Genomic DNA, 16,977 nt, shown 5'->3' with positions numbered 1-16,977 from the left:
AACCCATAAATTCCATGCAATGGCCCAAAATAGGAATATATATATATATAACACATAAATATCATAATTACATCAAAACATATGCATAAAGCGTTATTTTTAAAAAAAAAGTTAAATGTCAATTATAATTTTATGAGACGTTAAAAATTTATATTATGTAAAAAAATATTAACATATAAGTATATATATGTAAATGCATAAAAATTGTCTAATATGCATGCAAATCCCCCTAAAAAAATTTCTAAATCCTAATCAATATTAAGACCTTACTGTTGTGCCCAAACAGTAAAACACAAAATAATGAAAGTTGAGGAAGCAACTGCAAGCCTTCCAATTCAAGCACGCACTAAAACAAGGCCAGGCAGTCGCCATTAGACAGTCAGAAAATAAAAATCTTTACAGAATCCTCCTCCTCCTCCTCCTCCTCCTCCCCCTTCTTCATCTTCTTATAATATGATGAACATTCTTAAAGAATTTGAGTCAGTAATTAAACTAAACAATGGAATTCAGATACCTAAAGGGATTCATTGTGATTTATTGGTTCCATTACAGTGGATGACTCCATTGCTGTGTGCTTCGCTGGGATTTGGATTGGCCAAACTTACTCCCCATATTCTGATGCTGTGATCGTCGCTGGCAGACGCAAGCATTTTAGGGTTTACAGGATTCCAGCTCACACAGTTCACGGCTCCGGTGTGTCCGGGGAGAGTGGCGATGAGGTTGCTGCTGCCGCGATGCCATATGTATACCTGCAATCGTTGATATATGTAAATTTTTGAAAACAGCGGCATTTACATACATAACAAGCCCGATTCCTATTTATTTAAATATCCAACACCTAAACTTTAGTTCTTACATTTATAACACTCAAATGTTTCATATCACATCAAAAAAATCACTATTTTAACTTAAAAAAAGTAAAATTCATATTTTCATGCATAGGTAAGGTGACATATGCTATCTATCTATCTATCTGTCTGTGAGTGTAAATATTAAAGTTTAGGGGTTAGATACATAAATGCGTAGAAATTAAATGATATCTATAATGTATCTAAATTTTCCAAAGCATATGCATAAAAATGTATGGGGTTACTGAAAGACAAATTAAAGTTAGGAACATTATTGAAAAGCAGTTCACGGATTTGAGTGAGGATTTGTTGAACGTAATGAGCAAATAAAATTATTGTCAGATTCAGAAAGAATAACAAATAGAGTAGTAAGAAAAAAAAAACTGAGGCAAGAACAGCTATGTTGATGTTTGATAATGCTAAAACTACAGAAATATTTGTTTGATGTAATGTTAGAAGGACAAAATCTACAGCATTATCCTCTTACTGGATCCTTAACAGGAAGGATTTAGTAATTAAACAGCAATTAAATTGCCCAAGATTAAATTTCAAACAATTGTTCCAGAGATTAAATCTCAAAACAATCACCTGACTATTTCAAACTATCACAATTGTACAATTTAGGGGTTTTATGGTACAGCAACAAGCCTTTATCCCACTAAGTGGGATCGGCTACATGAATCTTTTCTCTCTATTGTGTACTGTTGAGAGTCATGTTTTCATTGAATTCTAATAAATTAGGATCATTTTTATACAAAATGCTCAAGCCTTTTTAATTCTACATCAGCCTTGCTTACATAAGTCAAATCTAAAACATCTACTTTCCTAACAGGGTCATCATCAGATGGTCGACATTTAATGTGAACAAATCATCTAAAACGACTCTATATAATTTTGTCTGCCACTGAAGCTAGTCCAACCCTTCCACAAATCTATTCATTTCACATTTTATCTCCAAGTATAAAACCATTGATCCACGTGAACATTCTCATCTCGACAACACTTAATTTTATGCTTCTCTTTTGCAGCCCAACATTCTGCGCCATAAAGCATTAAACATTGACCATCTAATGACCCAATAAAGAGAGTAGATACTTTAAATTTAACTTATGTTAAGAAAGGTAGAGTTAGACCTAGAAAGACCTAGACATATTGTATTAAAGTGATCTTAATTTATTAAAATTGGATGAAAATATGACACTCAACAGGATACAATGGAGAAAAATGATCCATGCAGCCAACCCTGATTAGTGGGATAATGATTTGTTGTTGACTATACAAACTTGATCTTAATCTAGTTCATCAAGGATTATTTTTTATCAGTTTTGCATAGTCAACAGGCACAACAAGAAAAATGTGACACACTATTATGACTCAGCTGGCCACATGTACAAATAATCCTAGAATCATTTGGAATTTTAAACCCTAAGAATATTTATTGGTAAGAAAACTCATTCAACAAGCCAGCTAAACCTGATTTAAATGACATCTTATATAATTTTAAGGTATCATTTCAGCTAAAACATTAAAGATGATAACGAAAACACACACCTGTGAATCTTCGCTTCCACTCGCAATATAAGATTGTTCATATCCTCCAAAGCACGAGCGTATAACAAATCGGCTGCGCTTGTGGCCTTTATAACTGGTAACTAATCTTGGAAAACTGGCAATATCCCACAGATGTATTTCCTGGTTTATAAGATTCACCAGCAAGAACCTATCATCTCTGGATAAAGAAAACGACGTTATCGTGTGATTTTCTTCGATCAATTTCTCCGTTCCCGCCTCTCGATCGAGCACCAGAATGGCCGATTCTCTGCACATGCTTATGATCTGCCGGCCATCTCCAGTAATAGTGAGGTCGGACGTCTTGATCATCCTTTGTCCTTTCCAATATTCAAGCTCTTTGCCATCGAGATCCCACAGGCAGATGCTACGATCCGTCACGCCGGAGAAGAATCGTCGCCCATCGGGAAACCAACCACAAGAAATCAATCCGACGCCTATCTTCTCATAAACATGCACGCACTCTCCACTGCTAACATCCCACCGCCGCACAACTTCTTCGAATCCACATGTTAGGAGCTGATTATCGTCTGGGCTCCATGAAATCATCAGCACAGGTTTTTGATGGCCAGTTAGGGTATGCTTTAGTGAGAGCATCCCATCTTCATGAACCTATAACATAAAATGAACTAATAAATACCTGAATAAAAGAAGGGATTTGCTTTTCTCCAAATAGAAGAATAAAAAACCATAATCCACAATTACACTGAGAGCACATAAGGAAACCTCAATCCAAAATTGCACTGAGAGGTCATGAGGAAAACTACAAGTTCACCCAAAAGAAGAGCAGCCAATTCATAACCATGAAAAAAAAGGGGCTTTTACACATATAAAACCCAATTCCTATGTATTTACATACACCTAAACTCTGTTTTTTTTTTTAATTTATACAACCCAAATCTTTCATATCACATCAAAAATACCACCATTTTAACATTTAAAAAAGTAAAAATGCACCTTTTCATGTATAGGTATGATGGTATGTACGTAAAAATAAAAGCTTAGGTGTTAGATATATAAATCCATAAGAATTGAGCGGTATGCATGTTAACCTTCAGTAAAAGAAAAAAAAAACAATGTAAGATTAACCTCATGATGTACAAATTACATCCCTATAATGGAAGCAGCACTTTGTGCGTTATTTGCTAATGTACTTTTTTAATACAATCATTAAGTTCATTATTAGCCTTATCCCCATAATTTGATAATTAATTTAAGAAAAAAAAATCCATATGTAAATCGGTATCATTACTAAAGTCATGAACTGAAATCAGTTAGAAACAAAGCTCAGCAGAAAATATCAACTACTTAAGAGACTTTTTGCATAAAGTATGAACCAACATACATAATACCATATTAAAACAACCTAACACAAAACAACAACAACAAGCCTTTATCCCACTAAGTGAGGCCGGCCACCGGAATTTTTTTTCTCCATATGTCTTATTGAGTGTCATATGTTCATTTAATAAAAAATTAAGAACATTTTTTATACAGCATGCCAAGCCTTTTAGGTCTACTGCTAGCTTTCTTAACATAAGTCAAATCTAAAACATTTGCTCTTCTAACTGGGTCATCATATGGTCGACGTTTAATGTGACCAAACCATCTAAAGATGACTCTAAGCTTGTCTACCACTGGAGCCACTCCAACCCTTTGACGTATGTATTCATTTCGCATTTTGTCTCTAAGTGTGAAGCCACTCATCCACCTGAGTATTCTCTTTTCAGTTTAATTTTTACAGGCCAACATTCTTTGCCATAAAGCATTGCACTTCTCACCACCATCTTCTAAATTTTTCTCCACTCTAAGCAGTATTTTTCTATAACATAATAGGTCTGATGCATTCCTCGACTTCAACCATCCAACTTGAATTCTGCTAATAACATCCCCACTTATATTACCATCACAAGAAATCTATAACGTTCACTCTTAATACAAAATGAAGAAACAAATCAAACTGAACTTATATTGGTGAAAGAAATTGCTAGGAAACGATTAAACTGACAGGCAAAACAAGCTTGCAACAAGAAATAAAAAGTTAAATTAGAGGCAATTCATTAAGACCAGTTTCAAGTTGACCCACATTTTCTATTTAGGGCACAATTTTATTTACAAGTTGGTCCTTGAGTTAAATTTTAGGTTTTCACGGAGATCCTTCTTCTTTTTACAATGTTTACATTTCTGTTAAATTCATTTCTATGAATAACTTTCTGTTAAGTAGTGGTATACTCTCAAAACGATCCACATGAAAATTAGAATTGGGCTCCACTTTTCTTAGGTAGAATAAAGCAGCATTTTTTTTTGCCTAATGTGGTAAAGTAATTTTTTAATGAAATAATTATTTTCATTATTAGCCTTATCCCAATAATTTCGTAAGTTATTTTTATCCAACAGTAAATATTTTTTTAAAAATTCTATATGCAAATCAGTATTAGTAAAGAAAAGAAGAAAAACTTTACACTGAGATCAGTTCGGAAAGAAGTTTAGTAAAAATTAGCAAACTATATACTACTTTTTGAAAGACTTGTTGTATAAAGAAGAAAGTATAACCGATTAGACATAATGTTACATGAGCAATATACTGGCAAATAAAAACAAACAAATTAAACCGAACATACATTGGCAAAAAGAAATAGCTAAAAAAAAGATAGACAAAATGATAACTACTTTGCAGCATAAATAAAAATGGTAACTTACAAGAAAATGACAAAACGATCAACTGCTGTTTTTGAGACTTGCGTTATAAAAAAATATGACTTAGCATGCATGATGTTATGCTGATGCGGGCACTAAAACAAAGCACGGATAGGGGAAAATATTTGTGTACGAAAGTCGTAAGTTTAGTTAGCAGCGCTGCGTACGTCGGAGGTTATTCAGAGGGTACAGGGGGGTTATATCCGCATTATACCCCCTGTAAACTCCCTGTAACTTACCTGTACCTACTGGAACTACAGAAATGCGGAACATATTTGTAGGTTACAGGTAGGTTACAAGGAGGTTACAGGGGGTATAATGTGGATATAACCCCCTGTACCCTCTGAATAACCTCCCGACATACGCAGCGCTGCGTGCGTCTTACCTACTCAAATATTTTCCCTGGATAGGAGAGCTAAAACAGCAACCGGTTACAGGCGCTAAAACCACCCAAATACAGGCATTGAAAGCCCCGGAGGGCCAACACGCTGAAGAAGTCTAGCGAAGAAAGCAAGAGGCGCGAAAGCAGGGACAGGATCGCAAGCTATCGCGATCCAGGAAGGAGCATCGCAAGGCTACCGCACCCAGGAAGCATTTTTTGCATTCTTCTTGCCTTCCCCACCCCTTCTTTATGTGTGGGAGTTTTCCTTTTTATTTCTTTCCTATTTTTCCACAACAGAGAGCCTATAAATTGTTGTTTTGGTATGTAAGAGTCAAGTTTAGTTGTGCAGTCTTCAGATCTCTTGCATGGAGTCATTTTTCCTCTTGCTAGGATTGTATCTGACGATAGGTGGTGCTCTAGTTGTATCCCGCTCTGAGGTGATGTTGCATCCTTCCAATCTCCTTCTCTATTTCTCCCCTAGCCGCCGACCACCCCGTGTCCCTCCACCACTCTAACACCACCTCTACTCCCTCCACAACCTTGTTGTCCAGCTTACCTTTAATCAACCAAACACCACCCCCCCAACCAACCCCCCGGCCTCCCCCACCTTTCCCTCCCACCCCGACAACGCCACCACTGCCTTCAGAACTTTTCCTAAAGCCTAACCGGAGAGTAGTACATTATTGTATTTCCTTTCTGTTTGAGTCATGTTGTAACCCTATTGTTTTTGTGTTATGTTACATCATAACTAGTTCTGGTATCATTTGGTATCAAAGCTAGCCCAACTCTAGTCTCATCCTAGAGTTTCCTAGCATCCAACCCTACCCAATCCACCACCATCAAAAAAATTTTTTCCTGATTCTCAGCTCTAACAGTGGAGGGATACATGGAACTCGACCCAGGAAAAGATTCAACGAGAATTATCATCTGCAACGAAGACTAGCAGAGCTAGATGATAAAACCCAGGAAGATGTTACCTTTGACCGAGATCGGATGAGGCAAAGAGAAGACGAGGACGAGAAGATGAATTTGTTCCACAGGGAATATCACAGTGACGAGAAACATCGACCACGTCGTTTTGGTATCCAATATCAAAGAAGACTGAGAGAAGAGACCCTGCATGGAGGTCAGCAGGACTTTGGCATCAAAATAGACCTCCCGAAATTTGTGTGAGGCATGGGCTTCGATGAGTTTATAGAATGACTACAACTATTCGAACGGATCAAGTATAAAGACATACCAGAGGACAAAAGAGTAAAGCTAGTTGCAACTAAACTAAATAAGAATGTCTCTTTATGGTGGGAAAATCTATAAAGGCTTGGAAAAAAAAAATAAGAAGATAAATAAGTGGGAGAAGATGAAGAACGCAAAGCAAAAGAAATACCTCCCACCACAGTATTGTCAGGACATGCTCCTAAAACTCCACAATTTGCAGCAACGAGATTTTTCAGTTGAGAAGTTCACACTCAGTTCAACCACTTGCAGCTAAAGTGCGAGCTGACAGAGCCAAACGAGCACACAATAGCCAGATACCTTGGGAATCTAAAGCTTGTCATTACCAATGTGGTACAACTACAACCATACTGGATGTTGGGGAATGTCCAGACACTAGCCTTGAAGGTGGAGAGGCAGCAGAAGCAAAGTAGGCAAGTGTCATCCTTTAGACCACCATCTTCAGCCAAGCAGTCACCTGCAACTTCTATAGCCGACCATGGTATCTCGAGAGGAAATAACAGAATTAGACAGGGAACTGATAAGGCAAATAAGAGTGAGAAGAATCAAGAGAAAGTTGGTTCCTCCAATACAGTGTCAGCCAGGAAGTGATTTAGGTGTCACAACTACTGACACATAGCCTCCAGCTGCTCAATAAACCAAGTCGTCACACTCACAGATCATGGCGTCGTCGAGAAAATCGATGAGAAGTCAGAGTGTCCAAAAGAAGACCTTCAGCTCTACTGAGACAAGGGAAAAGCATTAGCCGTTCGACGAATACTACAGCCCGAGCCAGAACGGGACCAATCCTGGATAAGGCATAGCATTTTTCGTATCAAGTGCACAGTCAAGGGGATGGTCTGTAGCCAGATCATCGACACACAAAAACATCCCCAATCATATTCTCTTACCTTGCTGAAGATGGGAAATGAGATACATGCAGATCAGCAATGCCTTGTTGATTTCTGAATCAGAGAAAAGCTATAGGAAATGTGATGTGGTTCCCAAGAACGCATTCCACATTATGTTGGGAATACCTTAACAATTCGATCGTAAGACTTAGCATGACAGTTTCAAGAACACTTATTCTTTCAAGAAGGATGAGAAACATATAATTTTGCTGCCTACTAAAGATACGAAAGGCAAGAAAGATATATAGGCAACATTGGTTCCCCAGACCACTTTTCTGTAGTCAATTAGAGATGCCCTCGTAACACTAACATTAGGCCTCCTAGAAGGAAGCGAGGAGGAAAGAGAGGTACCAGCACTACTACAACCATTACTACAGGACTTTCTAGATGTTATGACCGACAGCTTATCAGAAGGATTACAGCCACTAAGGGACATCCAACACGCTATAGACCTTATACCCAAACCAATATTGTCAAACTGACCAGCCTACAGATTGAGACATGCAGATTATGAAGAATTATAGCGACACAGCCGAGTGATCAAAAAGATTACCATCAAGTAGTGATTTCTTATATCCCGCTTAAATGATCTCTTATACAAGTTACACAGAGCTATTATCTTCTCCAAGATCGACTTGCAGCGGATATCACCATATACGGATGAGGCCAAGCAGCGAGTGGAAGACCGCATTCAATACACGAGACAGACTTTATGAGTGGACCATTATGCCTTTCAACCAGTCGAACGCACCCAACAATTTCATGAGATTGATGAACCAGTTATTTCGGCCTCACATTGGAAAATTTGTCATTGCCTAATTTCACGACATTCTAGCGTACAACCATTCGAAGGAGGATCACTTGCATCACCTAAAGACAGTTTCAAGGTGTTGTGAGCAAAAAAAATATATATCTATTCGAAAAAATATCACTTCATGACAAGCCAAGTATGCTTTCTGGGTTAAATCGTGACTAGTGCAAACATTCATATGAATCCCGTAAAGAGAGAGGTCATTATCAATTGAGCCGCACCACAATCATTCACCGAGTTGAGGCAATATTTGAGGATGACATCCTTTTATTGAAGATTCATTAGCAACCTCAGCACTATCACCTCCCTCTAACCAAAGAAGTTTGATTGGACAACAGAAACTCGGGACAATTTTGACACACTGAAGGAAATGGTCTCAGGCACTTGTGCTAGCACTATCAAACTTCAACCAACTTTTTGAGGTAGAATGTGATACCTTCAACATGGGGATCGGAGCAGTGATAAGCCAGGGAGGACCCCACATCATTTTTATTCAGTGAGAAGTTGAATGAGTCCAGGAGGAAATACTCGACTTACGACAAAAAATTCTACACTATCGTAAGAGCTCTGGAGCACTAGAGTCGTTACCTATTGACGAACAAGTTCACACTATTTATAGATCAAGAGGCCCTAAAATTCCTCAACGCCAGAGCAAACCGCCACTTGGGTGAAATTTCTAGCATCTTTTCAATTTGTGCTGAAACACAAGGCGGGAAGTCGGAACCGCATAACAGATGCACTGAGTCGTTGACATTTATTGATCACATCCATGCAGGCTCGAGTGGTGGACTTTGAGGTCATAAGGGATCTATATGAAACAGATGATGATTTCAAAGACATATGGGGGCAATGTCAGGAGAAACTAGCACGACAATATTACTGCACAAATGGATATTTGTTCCACCCCGGTGTTCACTAAGGAGGCCATTGTCCAGGAAGGCCACATCAAAGGACTAGAAGATCACTTCAACAGGGACAACACTCTCGCCCACTTAATGGAGCATTTTTTGGCCAAAATTAACGAGAGATGTAGAACAATATGTCAGGAAATGCATGATTTGTCATCTAGCAAAGAGAAGAGCTCAAAACGTCGAATTATATACACTTCCAGTTCCAGAGGCGCCGTGAGTGGACGTCGGCATGAATTTCGTGTTAAGACTTCCAATGAACCAAGAGAACAAGGACTCCGTAATGGTTGTATATAGATTCTCCAAGATTGTCTACTTTACACCCTGTCATCGGACACTATACGCCTCTTACATTGTCAATCTATACTTCAAAGAGATTGCAATGATGCACGGAATTTCCGAAATCATCACCTCCGACAAAGATGACAAATTCCCGGGTCACTTCTAGAGGACACTGTGGGGAAAGTTTGGCACCAAACTCTAATTCAGCTGGGCAGCTCATCCAAAGACAAAAGGACTGATAGAGGAAGTAAGTCGGAACCTCGATAATCTTTTGAGATTTTTTGTGGGAAAAAACATAAAACAGTGGGATCTTATTCTAGCCCAAATTGAGTTTGCCTGTAAACAATCCATTAGCCAAACTACTATAATAACTCCCTTCGAGATTGTGTACGGACGCAATCTGCTCACACCACTTGAATTGGTGTCGATCCCGCCCTCTTCAGAAATTAGTCAGGATGTCACAGAACGAGTTCACGAGATTCAAAAGCCTCACAAAGAAGTTGGCAAGAATATTGCTAAGCAGAACCGCAAAAATTAAGCACAAGTAAATAAATACAGACAGAAAGTACCGTTTCAAAAAGGCGATCTCGCATGGATTCGATTGAAAAAGGAAAATTTTCTCGTAGGATCATCCAGGAAGCTCAGGCTGAGAGCAGATGTACCTTTCAGAGTACTTCAAAAGCTGAATGACAATGCTTATAAGATCGATCTGCCCGATGACTACAACATTTCAGCCACATTCAATGTCGCAGACTTGACACCATACTTTGAAGAGCCAAGAGCTTCAACAAATAAGGTCAAAGCTTCCCCAACCCCGAGAGATTGATGCGGGTGCTAAAACAGCGTCTGGTTGCGGGCGCTAAAACAACACCCAAATACGGGCACTGAGCCGCGGAGAGCCAACCCACTGGTGAAGTCTCGCGAAGACGAGAAGAGGTGGAAGTATGGACAAGATCGAGAACTATCGCGATCCGGAAATGAGCATCACGAGGCTACCACACCCAGCAAAAATTTTTTGGATTCTTTTTGCCTTCCCCGCCCCTTCCTTTTGTGTGAGAGTTTTCCTTTTTATTTCTTTCGTATTTTTCCACAATGGGGAGTCTATAAATTGTTATTTTTTTGTGTGTAAGAGTTAGTTCTAGTTGTGTTATGTGGAGTCTTTTTTACCCTTGCTAGGGTTGTATCTGACGACAGGTGGTGCTCTTACTGTATCTTGCTCTGAGGTGGTGTTGTATCCTTTTAATATCCTTCTAGTACCTCTCCCCGACCCTTCTGCTACCTCTCCCCTAGCCGCCAACCACGCCTATATCCCTCCACCATTGCCTCCCTCAACAACTTTATTAAGAATGTTTGTTGCAAAACTCTCGAAATAAAGCAACGTGGAAAATAGGATTGGGCTCCACTTTGCTTGGTTAGACCAATCAAAATGGGCAGAGAATTGCATACACTTTGTTTTTGAGAATGCTCATTGGCCCAACCAAACAAAGCTTAATTAGTAGTTTGTGCCTTGTGCGCTGCTGTAATTTTTTAGCCTTATCTCAATAATTTAACAGCATACTTCTGTATAAAATGGAAAGCAATTTTTTGAAAAATCTAGATGTAAATTGGTATCGATGAGGAAACCCTATACTTACACTCTTTGGGAACAAAGTTTTGCAAACTATCAACAATTGCTTTGACTTATTTTATAACGAAGTATGACCAATCATGCATGGTATTATCTATAAAACAATCTAAAATACAAAACAAAGAAAAACCACTTAACTAAATCTACACTGGTTATAAAAAACATCTAGAAAAATCCAACAAATAAAATCTAGCTTGCAATCGAAACAAAAAAAGAGATATATTACAATAAAATCTCTGAGGTACAAGTTGGTCTAAATTTTACATTTGGGTTCATGAAGCCTTTTTGATCCAGAAAATTGGTCTTCATGGAGATACTTTTCAGTTAACAAAGGATAACTTTTGTTGTTAAATTCAATCTCATTAGAATATCTTTTTTTTTTAGTGCTGCTACAGCCTCAAAACAAATCCACAAAAAAATGGGAATGAGCTTCATTTTCCTCAGGTGGACCTACCAAAGTGGAAAGAGAAATACATAAAATTCTATTTTTTAATTGGAAGGCTGTTAATTGGCCCAACTAAGCAAGTGGAGACCAATTTAATTCTTTTGTTTGGATTCATTGGAAGTGAAGGTTCGCTCCAAGTGATTTGAAACAAAATTCTCAATTTATTATTATTTTTTTTATGAAAATAATCTGATTTGGAAAAGTCCAGCAGGATTTGAAAAATGAAAAATAGGATTTCTAATAAATTGCAAAAAAATTTATCCAAGATTTAAGTTAGTAACAAGTACAAAATATCATACACCACCATCCACTTCCCTCTTTTGTCCTTGTCGCCTCCGATGAAATCCACATTAAGTTGGCAAGCAATTCTTTGCATTGAAATTCATTTGAGTGGATTTGCATACACTTATTTTTTGTTTGGGGCAGTGTTAGTTGGCGCAACTAAGAAAAGTGGAGCCCAATCTTGTTTTTTTATGTGGATTTGTTTGGGGAGTGAAACTTTGTTTCTTATTCGAAAAACATACTCTCAAATTTTGATAGCTATTTAAGCAAGTAACCCAATTTGAAAAGGCCGGCTAGGATTGGAGCAACAAGTACCAAATGCTATACATACTCTACCATTAACTGGTTTTTATTTTTATTTTTTTTTATTTATTGTTCCTTGTCTCCTCTGGTGGGATCGTCATTAGCTAGCAAGAAATTCTCTAAGTTGGACTCATCTCAACAAGCTTCCCTCTTTTGTCCTGGTCACCTCCCATGAAATCCACGTTAAGTTAGCAAGCAATTCTCTGCATTGAACTTCATTTGAGTAGATTTGCATACACTTATTTTTTGTTTGGGGCAGTGTTAATTGGCCCAACTAAGAAAAGTGGAGCCCAATCTTGTTTTTTTATGTGGATTTGTTTGGGGAGTAAAACTTTACTTCTTATTCGAAATACATATTCTCAAATTTTTATAGCTTTCTAAGCAAGTAACCCAATTTGAAAAAGCCGGGCTAGGATTGGAGCAAAAAGTACCAAATGCTATACATACTCTACCATTAACTGGTTTTTTTTTTTCTTTTATTTATTCTTCCTTGTCTCCTCTGGTTGTACCGTCATTAGCTAGCAAGAAATTTTCTAAGTTGGACTCATCTCAACAAGCTTCCCGGCCATCATCTCCTCATTAGCTCGGTTTCTATTGGCTTCTTCCCGTTCTTGGGCAAAATTTCGAAAGAAAACGGGGATAGGATCAAAAGAGAAAGGAAAGTTAAATGATATTTTTTAGCAAGAAAAAATGAGAAAAATAAGATTTTTTTAATTCATGATTTAGTAAATGTGAGGACCAAAGTACAATAACGTTTATATCTCTATCATTCAAATTAAGGATTTTTTAAAAAGGGATCTGATGTGAAGTACTTTTATATCGCAGGGACGGGTGTAATTAAAAAAAATACCTCCCATATTATAGCAGAATTGTCTCTAGATGATGATGCCAAAAACTTCCCATTATTAGAGAATTGCACGAACCATACTTCATCTCCATGTCCTTGTAAGACCTAATAATACCATTAACAAAGCTTAGAATTCAACACTTGAATTTTCTATATGTGAGCGGCAGAGAAAGAGGACAAAAATAGTATGGCTCAGCAAAACAAACACTAAGCTGTTTTAAAAACATGATAACATAGATGAAATAAATCAACTCTAGATTCATTAGTCTCTCAAAATACACAGGTAATCTATAGGCATGCATGGGATAAACAATTAATTAGGATACCTAGGCAAAACTCTTAAACAAGAAGGAATATTTGCAAATAGAATCTAGCCACCAATTCAAATTAATTTAAGCTCTGAGACATTTTATTACTTTCCTTGATATCACCATTAAATGCATAATTTTTTAGAACTTCCTCTATTAAATAATTCAATTAATAACATAATTTCTCATAAAACTACTCCAAATGAAATAATGAAGATTGCAATCAAATACGCTCAATTTGGCATTACAATCTATTGTTGGGCAATGTTGTAAAGTAAAGTAGATGATTGTTTCATAAAATCATGTCATGTATAACAAGTGTTGCAATAGCTATAGTTGTTTGATGAAAAAACTTTATTAATTCGATGAATGAAATCAATACTATTATGTAAATTATACAACTAGTCCCAGTTTCAATTAACAAATAATAAATGATTGACTAATTAATTATTATAAGAAAAATAAAATACGCAAAAACACTTTTTCTAGGAACTTCTAAAACTATTATTCTAAGAAGTCACTATTCAATTTTTATGCAACTGAACTTGTTAAAGCATATTTTTCCAAACATCATATAACATATTTTGTTTTTAAAGGAAACATAAGCAGACAAAATAAAATAAAGAAATGTAAGCCAAACAGAATATTGATATCACAACATTACACACTTAGCAAATCAAACGAGATTTATAAAATTTTAGAAGATTTATCAAAACACCCCACAATAACAAAGAGATTCTCAAGTTAATACCATGCCAGACCTGGGTTGTTTGCGAAGGAATCTGGTCTTCTCTACAACGATGATCCGTGTACAATGTTAGGCAACAATCAATGGAGTTATGGAAATAACAAGCCTCACATTGAACATTTAGTGCCTGCTCAATCAAATGCTCTAACCTTCCCTCGGGAATCATAAGCATGGGAGGGAGGACTTTGTGCAATTCATCAAGAAGTTTTAGCCTGGAGTTGGAGTTTTGAACACCCTGGTTCATAGAACCAAGTGAGAGGTGCAAAGAAGGACAAATAATACAGCTTGAAAGTTCATGAACTCGCTTAGGCTTAATCTTAAGAGGGGTAATCTCATTTCTCAGTGTATTCAATGCATCAAAAACTTTATCCTTTTCAAGAAATTCACAGAACTTATGTTCCAGTATCATAAATGATGCAAGTTTCAGCACATTGTCAGAGATATTTATTTTTTTTAGAGTAGCCAAACTACCACCCCAATTTCCAGCAAGCACTTGCTTCCTAAATAAATCTACCATTGGTGAGTGTAAGGGTATGTCTGACTCTTCCTCCAAAATAGCTCCACTCCGCTCATATCCAAGAGAATAAAGAGCCTTTGTAATGATCCTAACGAACTCGGACCTCTTAATAATTCCCTTGGAGCCTATCATATCTTTGTTGCCATGGGTTGTCAAAGGTCTAGCCATTTGACCTCCAAAAAGATCAATATGATTCGAGGGAGATGGAATGTTGTTTGAGATGCCTTGTAGTACAGGTATGGTTTCTTTCACGCGCTTAGATGGTGGTTCACGATCATCTACACGACCCATGAAAGATAGTTAGCCCATATATAACTGGTTGTGGAAGAGGTGGTTGGTTTGACGTGGATCGAATCAATGGCTCCTGATGCAAACCTGTGAAACCATGAATGTATGTCAGTACAGAGCAAATTTGAACAAGTAATGACAATCCCTTGCAACAGCACAACTTGCAAGAATTTGAGTAGAAGATTCTTAAAAATTGAGCATTTACAGATCAAGAAAAAACAAAATTTTCATAGTCCAACCAATGAAATTATAATAGTGTAGCCAAGATTCAGAATAATTTTGCAAATGCCATAAAAAACAAATAACAAAAACAAAATACATCAATTCAGAGTTACAAACCAAATTGAAAAGAGGCATATTCTCATGGATCTATAGGCATCATAATACCAACTAAAATCTACTATATCCAGAAGCCACATATTACAGATTCATAATCTTTGAAATAGAAAACTTTAAAAGGAAATAAGTAGCTTTGGTTTTAATGTTTAGGATTTGCTAAATCCTAGTAGCTTTGCAATGCCTCCCTCACGGATTACTGATTTAAAGTAACAAGGTTTTGAATGACCAAAAGAAAATTTCAAGAACAAGTTCCACTTTCTTTTTTTTTTCTTTTTTTGTTTGGGTGAGGATAGTAGATAGGTTCATTGACATCTAGTTACATAAGAAACAGCAGATTCATGCTTTATATGAGATTTTATTTCATAATCTGCATAAACTTTTAGTCTGTGATCATAATTTTCATTTAACATAAGGTACTGGTCATTCTAGTCCATTGTTCGATAAAGAAACAGAGATCAGGAAAGGAAACCAGTCTCGTTCATGGTTTACATTTAACAGAAGGGAAACTGGTCGTTCGACTCCATCATTCTACAAAGAAAAGAAGGATTAAACAAGGTCCTGAGAGCAGAGTTCGCAGATGCACCAAATTACAAGGAATAATATCATAAAAATAGAATATCTGCCAGCAATTATTGGCTAAAATATTCCCGCATATTTTGGATTGCTAAACAGATCATCTCTGCAGCAGCAAATTAGCAGTATTTCAGCAAGATCAATCATAAATGATTAGCTCGAATATGAAATTTTTCCCCCGAAAGTAGTTTGGTTTAGAAACAATTCTTTGGGGTTTGCTCAATACTAACAGAAATGAATAGCCTCCATCACAGATCGAACGGCTATATATGTCAAAAGTGAGCTGCAAAAGCCGAAAAAACAAATATAGAATCATCACTACAATTCATATAATCAACATTCTAACAACTTAGCCCCAATCAAAAATAATAAAATTAATATCTAAAAAGAAAAATTCAAATCGCAATGAAAAGAGCAACAAATCAGCTCTTTAAAAACTAAAGAAATTACATCCTCCTCCAAATCCATACAATATCCTAAACTCAAGATAAATTCATCGCAGAGTATGACTCAGAACCAAATCTCTAAATCCAAAACAAAATCCCCCAAATCCGGTCCAAATCCTGAAAGCAAATAAACGAAATTTACAAAACCTAGAGGCGATCAATGAGCCAACAGAAGAAGCGGCCGAATTCAAAGCGGGAAAGAGAAAGAGTGGCGTGAAGGCTCAAAAACCTTCAAGAGAAGAGAAGATATCTCCCAACGTTCTTCGACGGCTTCATTAGATTAATAATATTTGCTTCGTCTGATGAGTCGGTGTTCGGTTCCTGGAAGAAAGCGTATGCCATTTGCATTAGATAAAGATGAGATGAATGTTGCAGACGACCCGAAACAACATTCGGAGAAAAAAAAATTTTATCGGTAAATTCTAGGTTTTTCCAGTCAGATTACGATGAAAATTTTACAGTGAAGTTCTGCCACGTCAAAATCTTTGTTTATTTTTAATAAATTTACAAGCATATCACATGTTGTGTATTTAGGTTGGGTACAAATGAGTGGAGTTTTCCTCATTCTCTAGTTGAGCTTTATGTCACCTCACAAAATAGTCCTTATGGGTGGTGTACAGCCCAGGACTTAAAT

At 37.0% G+C, this 16,977-nt stretch overlaps 1 protein-coding gene across 2 annotated transcripts; it reads right to left on the bottom strand.

Moving 5' to 3' along the window:
• Positions 1 to 242: 242 nt before the first annotated feature.
• Positions 243 to 16,763, bottom strand: LOC110028799 (WD repeat-containing protein 26-like). 2 transcript variants are annotated; one of them, XM_020730795.1, is made up of 5 exons: positions 16,491 to 16,547; positions 14,194 to 15,072; positions 13,128 to 13,229; positions 2,400 to 3,029; positions 243 to 749 (listed from the first exon to the last, which is right to left on the bottom strand). In XM_020730795.1, exons 2-5 carry the CDS (start codon positions 14,986 to 14,988, stop codon positions 525 to 527), a joined length of 1,752 nt encoding a protein of 583 aa, XP_020586454.1. In that variant the 5' UTR covers positions 14,989 to 15,072; positions 16,491 to 16,547; the 3' UTR covers positions 243 to 524. The 2 variants fall into 2 exon arrangements, with proteins under 2 accessions (XP_020586454.1, XP_020586453.1); XM_020730794.1 differs by lacking the exon at positions 16,491 to 16,547 and adding an exon at positions 16,573 to 16,763 and having other exon boundaries at positions 244 to 749.
• Between the last annotated feature and the right edge of the window lie 214 nt (positions 16,764 to 16,977).

The sequence above is a fragment of the Phalaenopsis equestris genome, unplaced genomic scaffold, assembly GCF_001263595.1.
Source record: "Phalaenopsis equestris unplaced genomic scaffold, ASM126359v1 Scaffold000531, whole genome shotgun sequence".
NCBI lineage: Eukaryota > Viridiplantae > Streptophyta > Magnoliopsida > Asparagales > Orchidaceae > Phalaenopsis > Phalaenopsis equestris.
This window is presented reverse-complemented; position numbering and strand designations above follow the sequence as displayed.

Coding starts and splice junctions, on each gene's coding strand:
- LOC110028799 (XM_020730794.1), bottom strand. CDS start 14,988: ATGGGTCGTGTAGATGATCGTGAACCACCATCTAAGCGCGTGAAAGAA. Junction 13,230..14,193: donor TTCCTTCGCAAACAACCCAG/GTCTGGCATGGT, acceptor TGGTATTATTAG/GTCTTACAAGGACATGGAGA. Junction 3,030..13,127: donor ATTCTGCTATAATATGGGAG/GTATTTTTTTTA, acceptor TTTATGTTATAG/GTTCATGAAGATGGGATGCT.